At 40.3% G+C, this 25,187-nt stretch overlaps 3 protein-coding genes and 1 long non-coding RNA gene across 7 annotated transcripts; 2 read left to right on the forward strand and 2 right to left on the reverse strand.

Moving 5' to 3' along the window:
- The first annotated feature begins 394 nt into the window (after window positions 1–394).
- On the forward strand, window positions 395–4,756 carry LOC120562582 (putative nuclease HARBI1). Of its 3 annotated transcripts, XM_039806371.1 has the most exons (8): window positions 2,468–2,634; window positions 2,718–2,759; window positions 2,828–3,001; window positions 3,081–3,116; window positions 3,216–3,770; window positions 3,840–3,955; window positions 4,052–4,163; window positions 4,258–4,756. In XM_039806371.1, exons 5-8 carry the CDS (start codon window positions 3,299–3,301, stop codon window positions 4,626–4,628), a joined length of 1,071 nt encoding a protein of 356 aa, XP_039662305.1. In that variant the 5' UTR covers window positions 2,468–2,634; window positions 2,718–2,759; window positions 2,828–3,001; window positions 3,081–3,116; window positions 3,216–3,298; the 3' UTR covers window positions 4,629–4,756. The 3 variants fall into 3 exon arrangements, with proteins under 3 accessions (XP_039662304.1, XP_039662305.1, XP_039662303.1); XM_039806369.1 differs by having other exon boundaries at window positions 2,828–3,116; XM_039806370.1 differs by lacking the exons at window positions 2,468–2,634; window positions 2,718–2,759; window positions 2,828–3,001; window positions 3,081–3,116 and adding an exon at window positions 395–1,075.
- A 3,672-nt stretch (window positions 4,757–8,428) lies between these two features.
- Window positions 8,429–14,142, forward strand: LOC120562583. Its single transcript, XM_039806372.1, has 7 exons — window positions 8,429–8,966; window positions 10,005–10,033; window positions 10,139–10,486; window positions 11,448–11,626; window positions 12,222–12,350; window positions 12,632–12,773; window positions 13,764–14,142. The coding sequence occupies exons 1-6, from the start codon at window positions 8,714–8,716 to the stop codon at window positions 12,711–12,713; spliced, it is 1,020 nt and encodes a 339-aa protein (XP_039662306.1). The 5' UTR covers window positions 8,429–8,713; the 3' UTR covers window positions 12,714–12,773; window positions 13,764–14,142.
- Window positions 14,143–14,438: 296 nt separating this feature from the next.
- Window positions 14,439–17,653, reverse strand: LOC120562585. Its single transcript, XR_005639794.1, has 4 exons — window positions 17,259–17,653; window positions 15,329–15,367; window positions 15,181–15,209; window positions 14,439–14,625 (listed from the first exon to the last, which is right to left on the reverse strand). It is a non-coding gene; the product is annotated as an uncharacterized LOC120562585 (long non-coding RNA).
- Window positions 17,654–18,654: 1,001 nt separating this feature from the next.
- On the reverse strand, window positions 18,655–24,061 carry LOC120562523 (ETS1-related protein). 2 transcript variants are annotated; one of them, XM_039806237.1, is made up of 8 exons: window positions 23,925–24,061; window positions 23,084–23,165; window positions 21,595–21,681; window positions 21,410–21,484; window positions 21,163–21,312; window positions 20,803–21,063; window positions 20,300–20,418; window positions 18,655–19,332 (listed from the first exon to the last, which is right to left on the reverse strand). In XM_039806237.1, exons 1-8 carry the CDS (start codon window positions 23,988–23,990, stop codon window positions 19,042–19,044), a joined length of 1,131 nt encoding a protein of 376 aa, XP_039662171.1. In that variant the 5' UTR covers window positions 23,991–24,061; the 3' UTR covers window positions 18,655–19,041. The 2 variants fall into 2 exon arrangements, with proteins under 2 accessions (XP_039662171.1, XP_039662170.1); XM_039806236.1 differs by having other exon boundaries at window positions 21,595–21,714.
- Window positions 24,062–25,187: the final 1,126 nt, after the last annotated feature.

The raw sequence follows: 25,187 nt of genomic DNA on the forward strand, positions 1-25,187 counted from the left end.
GACCTGCAGACAGAAACTGAAATCTGCAAAGCTTGCAAAACTATGATGAGATGAGACAAAGCTTGACTGCAAGAGTGAATTGAGTGTTTTTGAGACTGCTGTAACGTATGAGCAGTTTATGGGTTAACTCAGGCTGGAGGAAGTGTAGATGTGTTGACACAATGTACAACCAGGCCAGAAACACACTGAAGGAAGTCAGAGTGACTTAAAGGGGTTCACTGGGTTGATAAGCCCACATTCACATTCACATCCCTCACCTCACCTGTCCCAACACAACAAACACAGCATGTAGTAGGTCTACATTTGGTGTCAAGTGTTTAAGGTCTGTATAACGCGTATAGCCTATTATAAGCAGGCCTATTCATATTTATTGTAACTTATTACACTATTTATACAACATTTGTTCCAGCATTTAGGCTACTTATGAACCCATATGCATTTATAAATATGTATTCTTGCACTGTATGGTGTTTGGGATTTTCGTCACTGTTAGACCACAGTCAGGGATGCTTATCACGCCGTCCCCCGTGCTGCATTGGGACTTTCTGACCACGTCATGGTCCACCTGATCCCCGCGTACAGGCAGAAATTAAAGCTCTGCAAACCTGTAGTGCGGACATCAAGGGGGTGGACCAGTGTAGCTCTGGAGGATCTCCAGATGTGCTTGGACTCTACTGACTGGGACATATTCAGGGGCCTGTTGCACAAAAGTAGAATTAAGACATCCGGGATAAATGACTCAGCTGAGCTCAATGAAGCCAAAACATGTGCGTCCAGGCTTAATTGGTTGCACAAAGACCAAGCCAGGATGAGCAGACACGGATTCATTAAGCCAGGTGAAACCAATCCTGGATAGGTGCGCGCTCACGGCTCACTCAAATAGACCCCGCCACAGATCACAGATTAACTGATTTACCATGGCAACTAGAGCCGCGTACTTTTCCCCGTCGGAAGCACAAATCCTCATGGAGGCATACGAGGAGGTAAAAGATATAATTAAGAAGAAAGGCAACACCGCCACAGTGATAAAGCAAAGAGAAAAAGCGTGGCAAAGTATTGCAGACCGCCTGAATGCGTAAGTAGTGCACAATTACACACTCACCGCTCCGCTCAAACATCACAATTACAATTCAAATATTTAATTCACATCTCCAAAAACGCAGTTGTACTGTAATTATGACACGGTTACATTTTTAATTGAAATGCACTGCAGATATGAGTGAAATTGTGTAAAGTAACTCCATCACACTGTATAAAGCTATGATAAATTATTATTAAAGCCTTACATTATTATTTAACATTACTACGCTCAGTACGGTTTAATCTTAGCCGTTGTACTCTGCTTCTTATGTTGTCCACCGTTTGTTTTTGTGTTTCTCCTGCTTTTATTAATGTAAAGCTGCTTTGACAGAATGAAACAATTGTGAAAAGTGCTATATAAATAAATTTTAATTGAATAAATAGATGAGCTATAATAATAATCACTTTAATTTATATAGCGCCTTTCAAAGGACCCAAGGTCGGTTGCTCACTGCACTGCAAAAATGTCTTTCTTACTTAGTATTTTTGTCTTGTTTTCAGTAAAAACAAAATATCTCAAAAAAATCTTAAATATTTTCTTGAGCAAAATTACCAATAAGCAAAATAATCTGCCAGTGAAACAAGAGAACTTTTCTAAAATTAAGTGTTTATGGAAAAAGTAAACTTATTTCAAGAGAATTTTTCTTATTATATTGACAGATTTTTTTTATTTTTTTGCTTGTTTTAAGCACACATTTACTTAAAGTTTATATTTTTTGTCTAAACTATACTTATTTTGCTAGGTCATTTAGCAAATCAAGAAAATACATCTTTATTTAAGTTTTTTTTTTTTTGATATTTTTACTGAAAACAAGACAAAAATACTAAGTCATTTTTTGCAGTGTCACTCCATTAAATGTTCTTGTGATAAAGAATGTGTGTGTGTGCGTGTGATGTAGATTAAACATGAACGGGCCAAAACGGACATGGCAGCAGGTCAAAATCAAATACAAGAACATTCTGCAGAATGGTATGGTCCCTGACTGATATTTAACAAAGCACAAGCATATATTGTACCCAGAAGGTGCCTGCTCACACATTGTCTGTACTGTTTTAGCAGTGAAAAAGAATACCCACAGACAAGGCACGGGTGGTGGGTCACCAAAGGCTGACCTCACCCCAGCAGAGGACATGGCCTTTGGAGCTAAAAAAGGCAGGCCCGTCTTAGAGGGGATCCCTGGGGGAAAGAGACGAGCATAGGTTCCTCCCAAGATGCCACCCGCTTCATTCAAGGTATGTCCTTCCATCTCTACATGGGATACAACCACATTCATATTGAATCAATTTGGACTGTCTGACTTTGGTTTTACCTATTGCCTTGCAGGGTCTGGCAGCACTGTGTTCCTGTTAGAGCCACCCGCACAAGCACCCGGCGATGCTGATCCAGTGAGTACTCCATCAAAGGCATACTGTAGGCCTGGCATGTCTTGTCTACTAGCTTCAATATGATTCCGATTAAATGTGATAGGGTGAAGGCCCCAGTGCAGCAGCAACAGCACATGATGGAGACGTGATGAGGAGGAGACCATCTCTCTGGATTCCGGAAGGCATGAGGTATCATGTTAAGACTGTGAAAGTACTATTTACTCTACAATGGTGAGGAGTCCTCATCAAAAATCAAAAAATTTCTTTTACAGGACCCAGATGCTATACAGTGGGAAAACCAGCCTGGCAACATAGTGTGTATAAATAAAAGGACACCACATCCTGCCAAATTCCAGCTGCGCTAATTGTGTTGTGTTCACAGAGCTCACAAGCTATCAGAAAGTTGTATGGCAACCACCTCCGGCGCCAAATAGAACTGGCAGACATAGACATTCAGTACAAGAAGAAAAAGATTGAAAATCTTGCACTGGAGTCCAAAATAAAAAAGAGGACAATTAGGAAACTGGACCTTGAAATAAAAAAACTTGAGAGGGAGGTGAGATATGCCTTCAATGTACACTGTATGCTAACTGTAACACAAATGTATTAATCATTATTTTTCTTTCCTCCCCCAGCTCCAAGAAGATGACACAGCTCAAAATAAGAATTAGGTATATTCTCGTAAAGTCAAGTGAGCCATGACATATGAGCTCTTATTGTGAGCACACAGGACGGTGGCATCTTTATAAGTTTTATTTTTATTTTCCCAGCAATCAGTACAACCAAGTCATCGTTATAAGGCATCGCCCTCTTTTGCCCACCCCCCCAGCACCAGGTGTGGCCACTAGCCTATATGAAGGCCCAAAATTGTGTGTTCCTTTCTGCTCTGACAATGGCATGCCCATTCTTGCGAGATGTGGTGGATGAAGAAGCACTTGTGCTGAGGAGAGCCTTCAGGCGAGAAAGGGTCTTCAGGGACCGGTTGGACCCACTGGCCTTCCCTGATGACCATCTATATGAAAGATACAGGTTTTCTGCAGATGGCATCAGGTATCTATGCAGACTACTGGGTCCCAGGATTAAGCACCGCACTGCACGGAGCCATGCACTGAGTGTGGAGCAAATGGTTTGTGTGGCCCTTGGCCTTTTTGCTAGTGGAGCCTTCCTGTACTCAGTGGGGGATGCAGAACAGCTGAACAAGGCCACAATTTGCCGCACAATAAGGAGTGTGTGTCTGGCTATCAAAGCATTAGCAGATGTCTTCATCTCCTTCCCTGGCCACAGAAGACTCTGTGACATCAAAGAGGAGTTCTATAGGATTGCAGGTAAGAGGATCTACAAATTACAGGACAACTGTTAACACATAGTAGGATACTCATTACTTTGTGTGACAGGTTTCCCCAATGTCATTGGTGCAGTGGACTGCACACACATAAGGATAAAAGCCCCCTCAGGTGCCCATGAGGCCGATTTTGTGAATAGGAAATCCTTTCACAGCATTAATGTTCAGGTGAACATAACTTTTTGATATTGTCCATTGACGAACACTCTGCATTGCCAGTGATGTGCATTGATTGGTGTAATATTCCTCATCTTATGATTTCAGATGGTCTGCAATGCTGACTGTGTGATCAGCAATGTTGTGGCAAAATGGCCTGGCTCAGTCCATGACTCCAGAATCTTTCGGGCCTCTGAAATCTATCAGTGCCTATCACAAGGTAAGCCACACAACCCCTATTTATAACCATCATGGCTGTGTCAAGAATATAACTGTGTTTATGAGGTAGTAATGATGAGATTTTGTGTTGACAGGTGAATTCTCTGGTGTGTTGCTGGGAGACAGGGGGTATGGCTGCCAGCCTTTTCTCCTGACACCTTTCACAGACCCCCAGGAAGCACAGCAGGCCTACAACCATGCCCATGCCAGGACCAGGGCCAGAGTTGAAATGACCTTTGGCCTCCTGAAGGCACGCTTTCACTGCCTTCACAAATTAAGGGTCAGCCCTGTTAGGGCATGTGATATTACTGTGGCTTGTGCTGTCCTCCACAATGTGGCCTGCCTGAGGAAGGAGAGGGCCCCCAGAGTGCCACCAGCCATGGACTGGGACAATCCGGCAATCTTCCCTGATGACGACAGTGGTCGGCTGCTGAGGGACCAATATGTGTTGAATTATTTTAGTTAGTATGTGTGCTTTCAATTTTGGTAAAATATGTCCTGCGGTGGCAGAGGAATTTGGGTTTTTTGGGTTCGTTTTTTTACGAATTTGGCCTCTTATGATGTTTGTGCGGTATACTGTGTGTAATACAAGGCTGCAGGAGGCTACTGCATCCATTCATTTGTCTGTTCAGTTGATGTGTATGGATTTGTCCTGCATTTATTTTAGTGTGCAGACATGCAGGGTGTGTTATATACAGACCTTTGAATGTGTATGTATCATTTTGTATAATATGCTTTTGATTCTGTGCTTTCCATCTTGTAGAGTCACTCTGACTTCAGTTTCGAAAGGAGCTGATGGTTTACCTGCTTTGTTTTGTCCTTATTCAATAAAGGAACATAATGTTACACATTGTGTTTTTATATTCATATGGAATGTGTATTTGTGTATTTGTTTATATGACAGAGTACTAGGGCCACACTGAAGAAAAAGGATAAAGTCATAAATTTATGAGGCTGGTTCTTTCTGCAGTAAAGCTACATATTGTTTTTACAGTTTTGATACTTATGACAATGTGATACTTAATATTCTGGCACATCAGCATGTCTTTGTTTATGAAACCATACTAAAGTACAATTTCACGAAATGCCCCACATCTGTCATTTTAGCAACTGTCCTTTAAAACAACTGGTTACAATAGTATGACTTGTCTTTTTTTTCCCTCTGTGGCCCTAATATTCTATCATTTTATATATAGCCTTATAGTCTATGGGAAACTGTAAATTATCTAATGATAACAACATCATCTAAAAATCATTATTTATCCAAAATCATTGAAATTAATGATCACAAACGTTTAAATAATGACAGTGGGTCTAGTTATATGTGATAACAATGTATAGTGAGCAGTGAAATAACTATTGGTTTCCATTTGTGGTGACTGCTGACTGACATTAGGGATGAGATTAAATAGATCCTGGAATTTAGCCTGGTCTGGAGCAGGCTAGCTCCACAGAATAAATCTCCATGGTAATTTATACCATAACATATCCTCCTGCCCCCTATCCAGCTTTAGTGCAACCGGATTACGGATCAATTGAGCCAGGATCACCAAGATATCCTGGCTTAATCCCTTATCCTAGTTTTGTGCAACAGGCCCCAGGACTGCTACCAACAGTCTGTATGAGTACACAGAGGATGTGATGTCATAGATCAGCTTCTGTGAGGACTGCTGTGTTCCATCATGCACAAGGGTGAGTTTCAACAATGACAAACCCTAGTTTTCAGCCAAACCCAGAAGGCTAAGGTTGGACAAGGCAGAGGCGTTCAGGAGTGGGGACAAAGACAGACTTAGCGAAGTACAAGTTTAGCAAGGTGGTGAAAGAGGCTAAACAACGGTACTCTGAGAAACTCCAAAACCAGTTCTCAGCAAACAACTCTGCTTCTGTCTGGAGAGGGCTCAAACAGATCACCAGCTACAAGCCCATAGCCCCCCCACTCCACCAACGACCGACCCCTAGCTAACTATCGCTTTGATAGACGATGGGTCAGTCCTGTAACCATCCCCCTCAACACCTCCCAACAAAGGGTCTTCCCTGACACCATCCCCTGCGACACCTCCCAACAGCTCCAGCTACAGTGCATCACCTCCACCTCCCCCACCTTAAAGGTCTCCGCTTCCACCTCCCCACCCACCTCAGTGACGACTCTCTCAAACAATAAGACATCAACACTGTTCAGGCGACAGAACCCCAGGAAAGCTGCTGGACCGGATGGTGTCTCCCCATCCAACTTGAAGCACTGCGCTAACCAGCTGTCTCCAGTGTTCACAGACATTTTCACACCTCACTGGAGACATGTCACGGGCGAGCCTGCTTCAAGACCTCAACCATCATCCCTGCTCCTAAAAAGCCAAGGACCACAGGACTTAACGACTTCAGACCCGTCAGATCCTTTGAGCGCCTTGTGCTTTTACACTTCAAAGCCGTCACTGACCCCCTCCTGGACCCCCTGCAGTTTGCCTACAGAGCCAATAGGTCTGTAGACGATGCAGTCAACCTGGCCCTTCACTACATCCTCCAGCACCTGGACTCCGCAGGAACCTACGCCAGGATCCTGTTTGTAGACTTCAGCTCTGCCTTTAATACCATCATCCCGGCTCTGCTTCAGGAGGAGCTCTCCCAGCTTGGTGTGCCTGACTCCACCTGCAGGTGGATCACTGACTTCCTGTCTGACAGGAAGCAGCATGTGAAGCTGGGGAAAGACCTCTCTGACTCACAGACCATCAGCACCGGATCCACTCAGGGCTGTGTACTTTCTCCTCTGCTCTTCTCCCTGTACACCAACAGTTGCACCTCCAGTCACCAGTCCATCAAGCTTCTGAAGTTCGCGGATGACACCTCCCTCATCGGACTCATCTCTGATGGTGACGAGTCCGCCTACAGGTCGGAGGCTGACCACCTGGTGAAGTGGTGCAACCAAAACAACCTTGAGCTCAACGCTCTAAAGACAGTGGAGATGGTTGTGGACTTCAGGAAGAATTCAGCCCCACCTGCCCCCATCACCTAGCCTGGGTAAACCCTGACGAACTTCCGGCAAATTTGAGATTTGCCACTCTCAGTTACAACTGAGAAGGGTCTGGTGTCAACCAGGCAACCCATCACCCTCTGTGACTCCACAATCCGCTTCCTGGGAACTATCATCTATCAAAAATCAGAGAGGTTTGGAGTGATTTTAATTTTATTTCATAGCCTATTTATGCTCATATATATAAAAAAGTTAATAAAAAGAGACGAAACACCAAAGCATGGTTTACATTTGGCATTTGTTGTCTTTTGCAAAAAATATTTTCATATAATGGGCTACTTTTATGACGATTGGGCTGGTGGAAGGCTCTGTTTGGGAAATGTTAGTCTCAATAAAATCGGCTCCTTACCCGGTTACTGCGTTAGATAGTAGGGCTGGGCGTATAGATCTAAATATCGATAGTATCGATACCAAGATGAGTAGCCATTGGTATCGGATCGATACTGTCGTGATGAGATCGATACTTTTGTTGCAGTTTCACGAGTTCATGCGAGCACAGCGTCTCTCCATTTCTGTGCGCAGTGTGCAAACAGCGCACTTTTTTTTTTTTTTTTTTTTTTTTTTTTTTTTTTTTTCTCTCTCTCTCTCTCTCTCTTTTTTTTTTTTTTTTTTTTTTTCTTCCTCTCTGCCCCCTCCCTGCTCTGCCAGAGGAGGAGATTTTTTGCACAACTGACTTTGTTACTTTACTACTGACTTTATTTTTCACAAATATCTGTGTGCAGTGTATTTTTTGTTGTGTTTTTTATATTGTTACATTCATATTTATACATTGTGGCTTTTGTTTACTTATTTTGCACAACTGACTTTATTTTTCACAGATATCTGTGTCTAATGGAAGGTATTTTTGGTTGTGTTGTTGACTTTGTTATATTTATATTTTGTTATAAATTATTTTATTATTTCTATATGGTTTTATATTGTTCTAGATAGTAAATAAAAACATTTAGATTTGCCTGTGTTTTGTCATAATCATAATCAACTAACTAAAGGCAAAATCACAAAATTATTCAATGATCGTGAGTTACAAGTAAAAAGTATCGGAATCGGTATCTGTATTTACTTTGTATCGGATCGATACCAAAATTCCCAGTATCGCCCACCCCTATTAGAAAGTTAAAACCCACTGTTTAATTAATACTTTATAGGCTAGGTTTGTTGATGTGTTTTTGGTTTCGAAAGGCTATAGGGAAGAAGACTGCCTGAGTCAACATTAGGACAAATCCAAAGGTTGGTCTGCCGTGCCAGTTCGTGTAGCCTACTGAGAGAGATATTATCTCAACATGACTCTTTTAGTGCCATCGTTAAAATTCAAATAACTTTATGGTGCTATATATATATATAGCACCATAAAGTTATATCAGAAACCAAAGCCTTCTGAGAGGGGTTTTGCAAACAGGTAACCTTAGTATTTCCGACAGGCGTGAACGCAGCACTATTAGGCGCGTAACGGCCTGGGTAAAGCTAACTAGGCCTACACTGCTGGGTCGCCACTATTCCCAAAACAAGCCGCTGATTGCGGAAGAAAAATGGTCCACACAACCATTAAAAAGGCTTTAAAGAACACTCTGCAGGATCTGCGTCGGGAGGACTTCCTTGAGTTTTGTCACCAGCTGAAAGACCGCAGGGAAGAGCCGCGGGTCCGCTACAGGGATGTGGAGAATAAAAGCGTATTGCAGATCACAGACCTCTTGGTTTCAACCTTCACCGAGCGCGGAGCTCTTCCAGTGGCTTTGAGTATACTCAAGCTGATAAACTGCAACCAGGAGGCTGAGACGCTGTGTGAGTAAACACCATAGATACATAGACCGTAACAGCACTGGCATGCATGGTTATTAAAAGCCCCAACTGTTCCACATCCTAATTCACTCTACTGGAATCCTTAAAGCGGCTGTAGAAATCGATACATTTCTAATAACAATGTAGCCTATTAAACGCAATGCAGCTTCCCTTAGCTTTACAGAGATTCAACTTTCAGTTTCAACTCATTTAGCTTTACTGTTTTTGGCAGAACCACCATTGTGATCCCTAACTGTAATAATATTTACAAATAAGACATAAACTCAGGAAGGTATAAACAATATAATGTAATCATGTATTGCTTTGGATACGATTTTTGTAATGAAATCTTGTATTTTATTTTGTTATTTATATTTTTGACTCCACCCCTAAAATTGTAGCACAGTAGCCTACACCAAAACATATTTTTAACAACATAAAAATTTTGGAAAAGAAAAAGAATTAAACTTGAAAAAAATGAAATGTCATTCTTGAGACTGTATTAATAGGTTAAAACTCTAGTAAATCATTACTGCAGGTCAGTAGGCTACTGGTGAAGTCTGTCTCACACTTTATGTGGCACAATGAGAGCTGGGCAATATATCGATATTATATCGATATTGTGATATGAGACTAGATATCGTCTTAGATTTTGGATATCGTAATATGGTAATATAGCATAAGTGTTGTCTCTTACTGGTTTTGAAGGCTGCATTACAGTAAAGTGATGTCATTTTATGAACTTACCAGACTGTTCTAGCTGTTCGATTATTTGCCTTTGCCCACTTAGTTATTATATCCATATTACTGATGATTATTCATCAACAATCTCACTGTGTAAATACTTTGTGAAAGCACCAATAGTCAACACTACAATATCTTTGCGGTATCGATATCGAGGTATTTGGTCAAAAATATCGTTATATTTGATTTTCTCCATATCGCCCAGCCCTAGGCACAATCATGGAAACAGTTAACATTTTAGGATGACCTGTCATATATCGACCTTTCACCCTCCCTCCTGATATCTTTTTTCTACAGATTCAGAAACCAGAGCCTGTGTGGACGTAGTAAGTTCAACTTTACACAATGCAATTCAGATATTCTGTTTTACACTTTGGTCATTATAAATGATACTCACATTGATGTTTTCTATTTGTCTTCCTCCTCTTTAGAAAGGTGACCCTACCTTCCGTAAGACCTCGAGCGGGGAGTTGGATACAAAGCCCTCACAGGAGGCTCTGAACCATAAGGCCGGCCGCTGGCCTTTTTCGTCTCCTGTGACGGGGAAGACGCCACAGGAGGTGGAGGCCGAGGCCGAGGCCCGCGTTCTCTCTGAGGGTGGCGACCCTCGTAACGAAAGGCTCGTTCTGAGCAGGTTTATGATTCAGTTTGGCCAGTACAAAGATCAAACCTTCAAATGGCTGTTGGAGAATGATTTGAGCTACGCCGCCAAAATGGTGGCTTGCCATGAGAAGCAGCGCCAGAACACAAAGTGCCAGAGCTCGCTGATGGCCAATAAGGTACGGCAAACAAAAAGGAGATACTGTCCGTACTCTGAAATCTGCTAACTCCCAAAAGTTCTTAGTTTTAAGGTCTTCCCGTCAAAGCTGACATTGTCCACACTCAGATATCCTCAGTCTCCCTGCAGCAATCTACAGATGAGGTAGCTGAGCCCGGTGTGCCTTCACCCAGGCTGCAACATACGTAGGACTACAATGTGGGGTCAGCTGCAGCACCACTCAGGTCCTAGACCGCTTTGGCTTCCCTTGTGGTCTGTTTTGTGTCTCCAAAACATCCAGGCAGTTGCATACTTGCTGTTGTTGACGTTAATATTATGTGTCATTAATATAAACTTTTGGGAGCTTGCTAATTCCAGTGTACATACAGACAAGCATGTGGCCGGTTAGCTCAGTTGGTAGAGCAGGCGCAAATATGCAGAGGTTTGTTCCTCGAGTCCGACCTGTGACGGTTTTCCTGCATGTCTTCCCCCCTCTCTCTCTCCCCTTTCATATCTCAGCTTTCCTCTCTAATTAAGGAAGAAATGCCCCCCACCACCACCACCACACACACACACACACACACACACACACACACAAAAAGGCAAAGCATCTCCACTGACTATGTAAACTAAACTTCTTTGTTAATTTATTTAATGGTTTATTTAAGAGGGACAGTGTGCACATAAAAATGTTGCTGTCATTGTCCCACAGTTATCCAAAAGGCCGTTTTTCATCTGTAGTCCCTGGACAGATGTTATAAAGTCAAGTAGATCAAAGATTATTAACAACTTCATAACTGTAATTGTAAGCATTTTAACACGCTGGTTCACTTAAATACAGTGTACGTGTTTTAAGGAATTGTTTATGTGTATTGGTCTCAATTTGCCCCCCGAGGGATCACTTTTAAGTGTTTTTAATTCAAGTGAATTCAATATGAATAGTGTAGCATTAATCATAACACAACATTTCTTTTCATTTGAAGGATTCCTTGACCCGATATGCGATTGCTTACCCTGAGGTTTTGCAAGAAGTCCGATTTCATCGTGGGTACGAGAGATCCCTTCAGTCAGGCCAGGAAGGAAAGGCCCTGGTTGGCTTTGGTAAACACCGATCAGAGACACTGGAGGATCTGTACGAGTCCAAGGACCGGGACAAAATCAGGTACGTAGTTGCGGTAGATCTTGACGTTAGTAACAATAGCAGACATTGAAGGCCACCACTGTTCCTTTTGTATATAGCAATGGTGGGATGTAACTAAGTACATTTACTCAAGTACTGTCCTTATGTACAAATTTGAGGTACTTGTACTTTACATGAGTCTTTTCTTTTCATGCCACTTTCTAATTCTACTCCACTACATTAATCTGGCAGCTTTAGTTACTATTTACTTTACGAATTAAAATGTCTGCTCACAAAACACATGTAGTTCATAAAATGAATGAATGAATCAATCAATGTGTTATTATAAATTCAACTACCCTTAGTTACACTTAATTACACATAGTTACACTTAGTTGACATTGTTGACATGTTTGAGGTTGATAGAACAGTTTTGATCGTTCCTAAAATGTGAGGATTTTTCTGCATTGAGTACTTTTGCTTTTAATACTTTAAGTACATTTCCCTGATGATACTTTTACTTAAGAAACATTTTCAATGCAGGACTTTTACTTGTAACAGAGTATTTTTACAGTGTGGTATTAGTACTTTTACTTAAGTAAAGGATCTGAATACTTCTTCCACCTCTGGTACACAGCTATATCAACTTCCTCCGGAACAAGAAGTCAACGTGTGACCAAGGGTCCAAAATGGACATCGCTGTCAGATACATTTTACAGCGTGACAAAAAGCAGGCAGCAGCATCCAGAAAGAGACGTGCCTCAAGGTCTGTGTTCAACGATTACCATTTATGTATGCAGTGCACTATATGTTGTTAAAGACTTCTTTGATCCTGCATGTTTTATTATAAATATCTACTGCAGGTTTGCTAAAGTAACTGTTTTTGTCTCAAATTTCTTAGGCATGTTGTCCCTTTAGCTCTAATCCATCTCACCACCTCACATTAGGTCCTTAACATTCCCCAAATAGTGCTTTATTTAATGTGCTGTCTAACCTAACTATCCAATATTTTCTTCTTGTAAACTCCTGTGTGTTTTTTTTATTCAGCGACACACGCACCGGAGCCCCTCCCAAAGTTGCAGCCAAAAGAGGTGGCCGACCCGGCGTTGGAGGGAGAGGCGGTTGGTAGCCATGGGGACCGATGACCTACACCAGGAAACAACGGAACTGAATATATTAAACCTCCCAAGTGAGTAGGCCTCTCAATCGCTTGAGCTTGCTAATTAAGCGACTTGCTTTTGTTCCAACTTACCACTCAAAAGACTTAATTGATTAGTTACAGCTATGGTATAGACACATTTTAATATCTGAGCCTCATTTATGTCAAATTTCAATGAAATCTTTCAAGATGTTTTCCCACAAGGTATAAATCTTAGAGCTGCTTTAGTCCTGCCTCCTCCAAAAGCCCTCACTTAGCAGATGCGGCGCTTGTCCACAATGCAACAGTGCTTTTAAATGTACCAATTTTAAACACCCCCATTTAGGTAAGAAAATCCCTACTAAAGGGATAGTTTGGATATTTTAAAGTGGCATTGTATGAGGTAGTCAGTGTATTTAACCCCAGTTTGGAGAAGCAGACAGGAGTATTGACACAAAAGCTAAGCAATGTTCTGCAGCTACATGTATTTTAGCCACCTAAAAATAACAGTTAACAAGTTTTACACCCAAGATCAGCTGTTTGGGTCAGACATTCAGCGGTTTACGGAAGAGACAAAAAATACAAGAATATAAAAATGAGTGATTATGACAGCAACAACGAAATGGCCGTCACCGTAGAGACAAGAGGAAACCTTTATGAGCCAGAGTGTACAGAAGAAGAACTTTTCCAGTGGGAGACTGAATGGGCCAAAAGAGAGCAAGGGGAATCTTCTGTGGAAATAAGGTTCTGTCTGACGGCAAGATAAAGTGGAGAAAATTTTCTAAATATGGAGTACACTTGAGCTAATATAGATTTTTTTTTTTGTAAGCGGCCCTTTTTTAGGCAGCTTAAATATCCTTGTGCCGCTGCCGTCCATCCATAGCAGAAGAATGGGAAAATGTGTTCTTTAAAAATGTGTCATCTCCGAACCTTGATGACTCATGACAATTAAACTGAACTTAATGTGAACAAACGGTAGTGTCACTTGTAGAAAATGTGGTGATGCATACATTGGCCTAGCTCACTCTGCCTCCCCTCCAGGCCTATACGGAGGGAGCTGAAAAAAGTAACTGGAGGACATCATTCCACCCGCTGTGACCAACGCTCTTTCTCTTCGGAAGTCAGAGGCCTGTCATCCTGCGGCCGATGGCGTATAGCCTACAGACTATTCGGACAAAAATAACAAAGGAGCCAAAAGTAGTTTGAACAAGTAGTTTTCTCTAATTAAGCATTAATTTAAAGTTGTTGTGTTTTGTTTTGTTTTGTTTTTGTTTTTTTGGGGGGGGTCCTAAAGATAACGGATGATGTATGCTTTGCAGATTGTAAAACACCTTGATGCAAATTTGTCATATTGGTCTATAAATAAAATTGACTCGACTAATACATTTATCAACATTAATAAACCCTTTTATTACAACTCTTATGGTGTAAATTATTCATTTTTCTTTTATTGGTATGTACACGTATAAAGCTATATAATGAAAGACCATTTTCTGTAATGCAGGCCTCTTTATAGAAAGATTATGTAAAAATGCATAAAAACAGGAATGTGGCAAGGCCTGATTATAGCCTGGATACAGCTAAATGTTCACAGAGACCCTCATCTATATAAATACTTGTTTGTTTTTTCAGTTAGTTAAAGGGGCATGTGCTGTGGAAACATACAGGACCAATATTGATAAATGCCAATGCTTTACAAAGACTGTGAGCCAAAGAGAAGATGCCAAGAAAGACTGTTTATTGTGATGAAAAAATACAAAACATTGATTAGTCTTTCCGGTTGGTTTATGCACATAACCCTTGTGTGATAATATTCTTGCTGGCCAGTTTATCCCATATAGTACAAAGATGTTCACTTCCTGGATGAGAGCACGTAGGCGTCGTCGATACATCGGGTGCTTCCCTGAGGAGAAAGAGGAAAAACATTGACTCATGAATGAAAAGTGTCATTCATTTATGCCAGTATTATACAGCAATTCACTTCATCCAAAAATGTTGCTTTGTGAAAGATATGCAAGACGTAAAAAACTGATCATTTAACCTTTGTAACTGTAATACGATGGATTACGTGTTGCATCGTTCCCTGTGAACACCTTATGTGTCTGAAGGCAATTTAAATCCAACAAGGAAATGGTGGCCCCCCACCATAAACAAACAACACTACTACACTGTGGTAATTAATGAATGTAAAAACAGTAAATGTTCAGACAAAAGATAACAATATCAACAATGGGTTTGATTTCATGAAAATCGTAAGAGTTAACAGTTGAATGTTAGATGAATGATAGAGATAAGTTTCAGTTGAATCTTGTTTGTCTATAAGGTAGATGTCTCAACTGAGAAGGACGCTTTTGCCATAAGCCATATGTCATTTTGTTCTTATTGTTCTTGTTCGGAACGTAAACAGTCTGCAGCACTGAAAATGTTCTGAGATATTGCATAATCAATCAATGCATACCATGATGGCTCCTGCTGAGGGTCTTGCAGCTGTAAAACATTTAAGAAAAAACTTAAACTGTATAGTAACTCTATATTCTTTTCCCAATGCTTTATGTACATGTTAAGAACTTCAGTGCATGTAGTAAAAACAGTTCAGATCAACTCACTCTCAGAACGAGATGTCTATTGTCCTCGTGTTGCCCTTACTGTAAAAACAAAAACATTTGTTAGCACTGACAGATTTTCTGCATACTCTTAGATTGTTTATGTCATTCCTTTTCATTAAAAAAAAAGAAGAAAAACAGGCAGGTATAGCCTACTCTGGCATTAAAGGTCCCATGGCATGAACATTTTCACTTTATGAGGTTTTTTAACATTAATATGCTTTCCCCCAGCCCGCCTATGGTCCCCAGTGGCACACCCCCACCCTCCACCTTGCCCCCCCTCTCTCCTCCTCAATAGCTATAGACAGAAATGGCACATCCTAAGGAAAGCTCATTGTGGGACTGGCTCTAGTGGCTGTAATTCTGCACCAAGGCTGAATTTCGGGAAAGAGACTTCAGATACAGTATTAGGAGACCACTAAGGTCTATATAAAAGAGACTTCAGATACAGTATTAGAGGACCACTAAGGTCTATATAAAAGAGACTTCAGATACAGTATTAGGGGACCACTAAGGTCTATATAAAAGAGACTTCAGATACAGTATTAGGGGACCACTAAGGCCTATATAAAAGATACTTCAGATACAGTATTAGGGGACCACTAAGGTCTATATAAAAGCATCCAAAGAGCACCATGTCATGGGACCTTTAAGTAATTTCCAGGGGAACTGAATAAACCTGCTGTACAAATAGAGACAGCACATAGAAGAGCCAGAAACAAAGTATTCTAACCAGCACAGATAACAAGATTAAATTAAATATTTTCATCACATATGAATATTGTTGCTGCCACTGTTTTAGTGTGATGTGTTTAAATCAAAATAACCTGCTGTGTTTTAAGGATGGATGATGAACAAACATGGTTAGAAAAAGACAAAATAAGACAGGCCAATGAATTGGTCAATATCAGCTCGTCACACATACCGTATAGGCTACATTATGGCCTACTGGTCTATCTGAGAGCTGAATAAAAAAAACTAATTTATGCCATAGATGTCATTCTCAAAGACATGACTGAGGTAAATTAGAAACAGTGTTACCATTACATAGTCCACCGAGGAGCAATGGAAATTCTTCTCCAACCTAATTTAAGGGATCATGTGGACACAGTTTGAGTTTGACATGTTGGATTGCCGAGAGTTCGATGACAAAGAAGATCGATGCCAAACTTAAAAATGATTATGTTTAATGCAATATTGCTGATACATTGTTATTCGATCTTTCAAACTCTCAAACACAAATATCTGCCTTAACAATCCAGTATTGGGCGGCCTCTATAGGTCCTTGGCTTCGAATCCCACCTGCGGCCCTTTGCTGCGTGCCATCCCCTCTCTTTCTCTCCACCTTTCCTGTCTATCCACTGTCACTATCGAATAAAGGGAAAAGCCCCAAAAAATAATCTTTAAATAAAAAAAAACTATCCAGTAATTGGCTCTTATTTATATTATATATTAATTACAGTTAATTATTATGATGTTGTGTTGTTTGTGCTGTCATGTCTGTCCTTTTGTGTTTTTGGACGCTCATTTTTAAGTTGTTTTTATTTTTAATTTTGTATGTTGATTTTAGAATGTCTTTTTCTGTTACATGTTTATGTTGTGAAGCAACAGATTGCAATATATCTAAGACAAATTTCCCCTCGGGGAAAATAAAGTGTAGGCTATTCTGTTATGTAATCTCTTCACATAGGGTTTACGTAAGAGCAGACATATTGTTTAAAATGAAAGTAAAATGTGAGTAGCCTATACAGTAGCCTATCTTTTATGTTAATGAGCAAAAATCATTGGCTTTTTTGCGTTACAGCCAACTGTTATGGTTTACAAACAGCATGATATAAAAAGTTAGCCTATTATAATAAAGCTACAGTCTATAATCCACTTTTGCAATTATGCGCGGAAATATAGGCTACAGAATTACAGTAGCTAATCTCACCAAGTCCCGACGCATCCTCGTTGCAGTCAATTTCTCTCAATATCTCCAGAGCAACTTGAAGAGCTCCGGGCTCTGTAAAAGTTGAAACCAGCACGTCTGCGATTTCTAAAAAGTTTTTATCCGCCACTCTGTTGCGTCTGACGCGCGGCTCCTCTCTGCGATCCACAAGCCTGTGACAGAACTTTTCAAAGTCCTGTTTTTTCAGGTCCTCCAACATCTCGGCCAAAGCCATTTTTATAGTTTTGGGAGGCATTTCTTAAACTATTACCGTAACTGAGGAGGGATGTTAAATTGCTGTTCGGGTTGAACGCGGTCGTATTTCCCCTCGATGAGAAGAAGAATAACTCGTAAATTGCCTCCACCGACTGAAGGCTGAGACCAATAGACATCCAGGAAGGAGGCATTCAGGGCCGATGGAAAATATCGAAATTGTAAGATCCCAGGTGTCACGTCTGACTTAACAGTCCACCTGTCACCAGCAATAAACCATTAATAATAAAGATGTAAATTTAGTGCAAACATTTATTATAATAAGAGTAATAGTAGGCCTATAGAAAGCCTATTCACAGAATTGGACTTGAATGTATAATGCTCAGCATACTTAATGGATAATAATTCAGTGTATTAATATATTAATTTCATTGTGTCGACCAACCGATATGTATTTTTATTTGGATGATGTAATACATCCAAATATGCAATACCCTATTTGTACTGTCTCCATTAGTTGAAAATCGACGGTGTGCATAGACTGTTTTCCAGAGAATAAAATGGTATGCATACCATCAATCTCTACTGATCACCTCAGCTTCTATGCTACTTGAGTCCCACACGGTAAAACAGGAAACGTTTTTACAAACTCAGAAGCAATGGATTTATAAATGGGAGAATTTTGTTGAACAACATTTTGTGTAACAACCTCATTCTCTACTTAAAATGCAAACCATGTGAAAAGTTAAATATTTGGAAATCTGGTGAGGTGAGCCAGGTCTCAATGGGTTGTAAACACCCTGTACCACCTCGGATATAGATACTTACGAGCAGCACGTGAAGGAAGATAGGAAGTTAGATAGGAAGTAAAGCCTGTGGCCTATATGCATTATGCTATAGCTACTATAGCAATAAAAAACAATTTAACAAAAACTGCTGTATTGAGTACCAGGAACACACTTCTTAATGTTTTTGTAATTAAACTCGTCTCACAAATCTATGTTTATATATGGAGTATTTCTTTTATTACACATTCATGGTTTATTTACACAAAACAATCACACACAAAAAAAAACTTTCACAGTGAGTGCCTGAAAGTAATCTCAGTTTGTTATTCTCATTAGCAACAGAGGTAGACATGAGTTTTGTATTTAACAATGATAATATAAATGCACAAAACTCTACATAGCAATTCCTTCTTAGAAACATCAAATGAAAATATGGGCCCTGACGTTGGAAAACAAGTATCTATTTATAGTGCTTAAAATGCACTTGTGCTGCAGTTATTTAGCCCTGCTTTTCTGTTTATGGTTCAGATATTGGAAGACTTTCATTTAGTTATGATAAGAAAAAGTAACATATTGACTGACTGCATGAATTGAGAGTTTTTGGGTTATTTTATTCCCTGAAATGCAGCATCTACGAATTGGCTGTCGGCGACAACATGACCCAGTGAGGATACTGTGGTTTCGGCCAGGGCTTTAAGAGGCAGTGTTTACTTTGTAGGTTGGAGTACTCCATCAACATGTAGCTGGTCGCTCTCAGCCAGCAGCACCAAGAGTCCCAAGAGTCCTTAATGTGACGCCCAAGTCTCACTTGTGTGCTCTGACGTCGCTGCCGCTGCAGGTACCCCGGGGCACGACTGCCACGACTCTGTGTTTGTGGGCAAAACATTCAGACTGGTCAGGACCTCCTGCGCCGTCTTTCCCAGCATGCCCTGTATGTCACAGACAAAGCGGTAGACGTAGCGCTTGCCCGCCGTCTTGTGGATGATGTTCTTGTGGTAGTAGTAACGCAGGCCGCGGCTCAACTTCTCGTAGTTCATCTTGGGTTTGTTCTTGCACTGGCCCCAGCGCTTGGCTACCTGTGGGATCAACAGAAAACACAGAGTTGGACTTAGGTGCGTCTTATCCTCTTTAAGTAAAAGTGCTGATACAAAAATGTAAACAAAAAAATATATAATAAAATACTCCATTACAATCAAAAGTCCTTTAAAAAGAGAAGTAGCGTCAGCAAAATGTACTGTGAGTACCAAACATATGTAATAAGCAGCATTTTACTGTTGTAGCCACTCGAGGTGGAGCTAGTTTGAACTACTTTTTATACAGTTTGGTAGTTTAGTCCAGTGGTTCCCCAATCTAGGGGTCAGGCCCCTCCAAAAAGTCACAAGATACATGTGAGGGAATGTGAGAGGAATAAAGAGTCACTAAAAGGTAACACCACCTAAATTCAGAATTCCAATATATCCTTTCCAAGACACAAGAGGAAAGTTCAATCAATATTTTTGAACGTGAGCTACTCCCTCTCAAAGCCAAAAATCTGAGAAGTAACTTGTGATGTCATCAAGTATAAAGTATGTAGCTGCTCCATAGACAATGACTGGGAGACTGATTTTGTGGAGCCACAGAATGTTTGTTTTCTTTCTTTTTTTATACCCAAATGAGCTTCATTCTATTTTAGTGTGCTTAGTTCTGAAACAGAAAATGTACCCATATACTCAGAACATCCCCTGGGTGCTCTCAGTGTCATCTATAACATCTTTCCCAACTCATTGTGTATGAAGCAGTTCCAGACTTTATACTTGACAACATCACACATTTGAGTTTTAGCACTTTGGGAGAGAGTTGTTCACGTTTAAAAATATATTTTGGACTGTTAGACCAATCACTATTTAATATTCCCTCTGAAATGTAGTGAAGTACAAGCATAAAATAGCATAAAATGGAAATACTCAAGTACAACCAAGTCAAAATTGCACTTACAACACTTAAATGTACTACATTACTGCCCTGTACTGCCATGTAGTACTCCAAAACAAGATATTTCCTCACCTCTGTGGGGTCGGACATCTTAAACTCCCAGCCGTCTCCCGTCCAGGAGATGAAGGTACGGCAGGCAGAGTCCAGAAGTAGCTCCAGTAAAAACTGCCACAGCTGGATTGGACCAGAACCTGAATGAATCAATGAATCAATGAATCAATGAATATTAATTGGTTTATAGAAGGAGTTTATAATGGCAATAACCAGTGGTTGAAGAAGTATTGAGATCCTATACTTCAGTAAAAGCAGCAATACAGCTGCGTAAAAAAAACAAGTGCAATTCAAAATTGTACTGTAAAAGTACATAAGTATTATTAGCAAAAATGTACCTAAATGATCAAAAGTAAAAGTACTAAATAGCCCCTGTGAGTGTCTACTAGTAATACTAGTGAATTAGTATAATGTGTGAGTAGCATTAGGCCCATCATGAAATCATGACAAGTTCTCTGATCTTGTAAACAGCAATCAGAGTTATCAGAGTTAAAGATTAGCTCAGAAGAGAAAAGAAAGCAAACCTGGATAAGCTGACATTCCCGTCATCTGGCCCTCCCTGTCTGGCCTCTGGGGGTGTGTGTTTTTGCGTTTGACCACACGGGCGCAGTATTGCTCTGAGGAGTGAGGGCCGTGGTTGGAGGGGCAGGAGGCCGGGGGCGGGTGTGGTGTGGGGGCAGTGAAGCTGGGAGAGGAGTATTCAGGCCAGAAAGAGGACGGCTGCCTCTGTCCGTCAGAGTCGTACAGGTCAGCCGAGTGACACGAGTAGCTCTGGTCTGTCTCACCTGGAACAAAGAGAAGGATTACATCCACTGAACTGCACAAATTAGACCACTGATGGGGTGTTTTTTTTTTTTTTAACATCCACAGATGAAATGTCTTACTTTGTAATGCATTGGATCCTTTTGCAGTTAGGAAGGGGCTGTGGCTGCCCTCCATTGCCGGGCTGAACTGTCCGTTCTGGGGCACCAGGCTCTGGTACGCCTGTGGAGACTCCTGGTATCCAGTTGGTGACTGGTCTACTGTCAGCCCACCTGCATGTCCAAAAAGAAAGTTCTAAAGAAAGTCACTAAAAGAAACTCCTTTTAAAAACAAAACTTATTTTCAATACGGTATGAGTTGTGAGCTCACCATGTGGATATGAGGCCCACCAGTTGATCTCCTGGTATGAGTCCAGGTTGAAGAGGGAATTGTCACTGGTGCTCACTGCAGGGGGAAAAAAAAGAGCAAAGAATGTGAGATAAGTCAAAAACACCAACATACGACTCATTATAGGAACCATAAGGGTATGTTTATATTGTATTTTGAGGTTTCACCTTTAGTGTCGTATGTGTGAGAAGCTTTAGGTGGCTCTGGGTAGCTGCTTTCTGCCACGTACTGCTGCTGTCCGGGCGATTTACTGTCTAACAGAAAAGACAGGTCTTCACCAGGGTAGTCTGAAGGTTAAACACAATACAGACAGATGGAGTCAGTAAGTGATGATGACGGCAGGATAGAGGCACAGTTCATGCTTGTAAAAAGAAAACGCCTAACGATTTCCTCCCTACTGGGCAGCTATTTGTTTCCATTTATTTCAGCATGGTGTGAAAATTCACTTGCAGAGACACTTGTTTTTTTCTTTTTAATCTGTTTTATTTTGGTGCATGTTTCAATACAGTAGCACAGATGTGAGGAGGGCCTATTTTGAAATCTCTATATTTCTGATGCATTATGTGCTGCTGGGAAAGTCAGACATGAGAGACATGATAGTCACCTGCTAAGCAGTATTTTATTTTGAATGCAATAAATGTACATTATTGTTTTTCAGGATGATTACCATTTGTCTTTTTAGTGTGATTTTCTTACAACTGTAAGTGCATTGCTTTTTGGCAGCCGATTGTCAACTTTTAGATGTTGGAACATCATTGAATGCACCACCAGGGAAGACCTTGTCCTGCTTAAATTAAAACATTAAGATAACTCAAGCTGTTTTCAGAGTCTCTGCAAGTCTCTGCAAGTGAATTTTCTTACCATGCTAAAATAAATTATGCCAGAGATCTACAAATGTCTACTGTGTAGTAAAATGTATGGTATGGTCCTTGCAGCAGGAGGTTGATTAAATCTCAGCGCAGCGAAAGAGTCTTTAAAAGGGGAAAGATGGGGTGAAGTTTAAAGTTTGTGGGTTTTTATCTTGACAGTGGATGTTGACACAAGAACAAGCAGTTTGTTTACTGTCAAATCAGCAGCAGGCACTCTTTTTTTTTTTTTTTTTTTGTTCAGCTCAATTGATGGAGGCAGCTAGGAGGAAACAAGGGAGGGAGGGGGAGGAAGAGAGAGGAGGAAACGCCAGCGGAGGGAGTGTGACAGAGTAGTGATGGAGGTCTGGGGAGGGGGTGACTCTAAATCTGTTGGAGGAGGAAGTCTGGAGGAAAGGATTAGGGAAGAGAGAGAGGGGAGTGTCTTTAACCTGACCACCCTGTTTCTGTCTGTCTTTGCCTACCTCAGCCCATTCAAGCACTAATCCTCGCACACTCACAAACACACACACACACACACAGAGACCCCCTTTATCCTGAGTATGAGCGAGAGCCCCCGGGTGTCAAGGTCTCATTGAAAAAGCTCTGACAGATGTGATGCTACAGTCTGCGCAAATATTTCCTCTGTCCTTCAGCTGCTCAGGTTCAGAGGAAACAGATCGAGCAAACATCAGAGAAAAAAAAAACCTGTCTGGGCATCACCGAGAGTTTAAACCTTGTACCATCAAAAGCAGTGATGTTTAACTTGTGATGGAGACAACATCTAGTGCCAGTAATTCTCAAAACTCACCATAAGATGCAAAGTCAAAGCCAGCTGGCACTTCCTGTGTCCTGAAGTCTTCTGTGTAAAATCCAGTCTGGCAAATCTCCATCTGTGTCGAAAGATTACAACTTTCATCATCGTTGTAACTCAAAATTGTTGATCAATATCAAGAGGCCCTAAAAGCCTGCACTTGCACTTCATATTATTATAATATCTTTTCATGCATTAGAATATACTTTTATAGATTAGATAGATTGTTATCCAACTAATGCACCTATGATGCATTTAGGTGCTGTGCTGTGGAGAAAAGTCAGACATGAGATACACAGGTCAGCTGCTGCAAAGCAACCTTTTTTTTTAAATAATGCATTTAATTCATTCTTCACATCTTTTTTAGGATGATTACCATTCCTCTGTTTAGTGTCTTTTAGTGTTATTTCTTACAACTTAACTTGTGAGGGCATTCCTTTAGTCAAGGAATGCACCACCAATGAGATACACACAGATAAAAGTGACTTATCATTATTTTCAATATCTATACATATATATATATATATATATATATATATATATATAAACTATAAACTATAAACTATATATATATATATATATATATATATATATATATATATATATATATATATATATATATATATATATATATATATATATTGTTTAGTTTAGTTTATAAAATGTGAGAAACTATTAAAAAAAAAAAATTAAAAACCCAGCCATTTCTGGTCACATGAAACCCAATATTTGCCTTTATTAATTGGGATGAATGATTACAGATAGGCCTAACGGTTATAGGCTCGACGTCATGAATGCATGACATGGTTTTCTGTCCAAATTAAAAGTGAAAACCTACCTTTATTTTCGAGTCTTTGCCGTCTGTGTTTCTCTCTCCAGGTTTGATGATAGTGTCCCAGTACATCTCTCTCTTTCTCTCCGAGATTTACACGCTTTATTTACCGGTTACACGTACAACAACGAGTGGTCAGTCTCCGCTCGGACCGGTCCCTTTATAAGAGGTGGGAGGGGCGCGTGCCAGCTCGGCGTCGTGACCCGCAGGTTTGTTTAACAGAAAGTGACGTCAGGCGCACCCTCCCTTTCTTCCCCTAGCAACAAGCAACTAAACATTCATTCATAAAACACAGTAACACCGTAATTGTCGAGTAAGACGCATCACGACGAGCTTGAATCGATTAGTGGTGGAAGAAGAATGTAGAACTTTGAGTTAAAAGTAAAAGTAGGATATGGATTAGGGCCACATGTAAAAAAGTATTTAAATTCTGAGAATAAAGTCAGAATTCTGAGGAAAAAAATCTGAATAGAATTCTGAGAAAAAGAAGTCTTCTTTTGACTTGTTTCTCAGAATGTCCCCTGTTATATTAATGCTGCTGTATAATATTATCAGATTATTATTGCTATCACGTTAGTGTCACATGTAGCCTGTCTGGAGCTACTTCAAACGACCACTTACTACTTGGTAGAATATAACATTTTAAAACTTCATGTTTTGTGTGTAAACTTTTAATCTGTCAGATAAATGTAGTGGAGTAAGTACAATACTTCCCTGTGAAATGCAATGCAGTAAAGCATCTTAAAATGGAAATACTCAAGTACAAGTAGGTCTAATTGTACTTTAAGTAGCCTATAGCACTTGGGTAAATGTAGGCCTAGGCTACTTAGTTACTTTCCACCCTAGGAGTGTAACAGATATGTTGTATAGCTCATAAAGCGGCATATGTCATAAATTGTATTATTTAGGCTATTAATAAAATTGGAAATTAAAAAAGGAAAATCAATTCACTGTTAAAGCTGACCTATTCTAATAATCTCTTTTAGAACAATGTGGATACTGTAGATGAATCTTATCCCAAACAGCACAATAATGTCACTGAGTCCCACTGTATACAGGCCCCCAAATAAAACGATACCTTATAATATTTCTGATCAGTTTTGTTAATTTGTCAGGGACAATGCTCACTGATAATAATAATTACAAAAAACTGTAAATAAGGCTATTTTGTATTTTTTTGTCCCACGCCAATGTTAAAAAGGCACCTAAGAAACAATAAAACAATTAGAGCTGGAACTATAGTCGATAAGATAAACCGATCAGTTGATC

The sequence above is a fragment of the Perca fluviatilis genome, chromosome 7 (genome assembly GCF_010015445.1).
Source record: "Perca fluviatilis chromosome 7, GENO_Pfluv_1.0, whole genome shotgun sequence".
Classification (NCBI taxonomy): domain Eukaryota; kingdom Metazoa; phylum Chordata; class Actinopteri; order Perciformes; family Percidae; genus Perca; species Perca fluviatilis.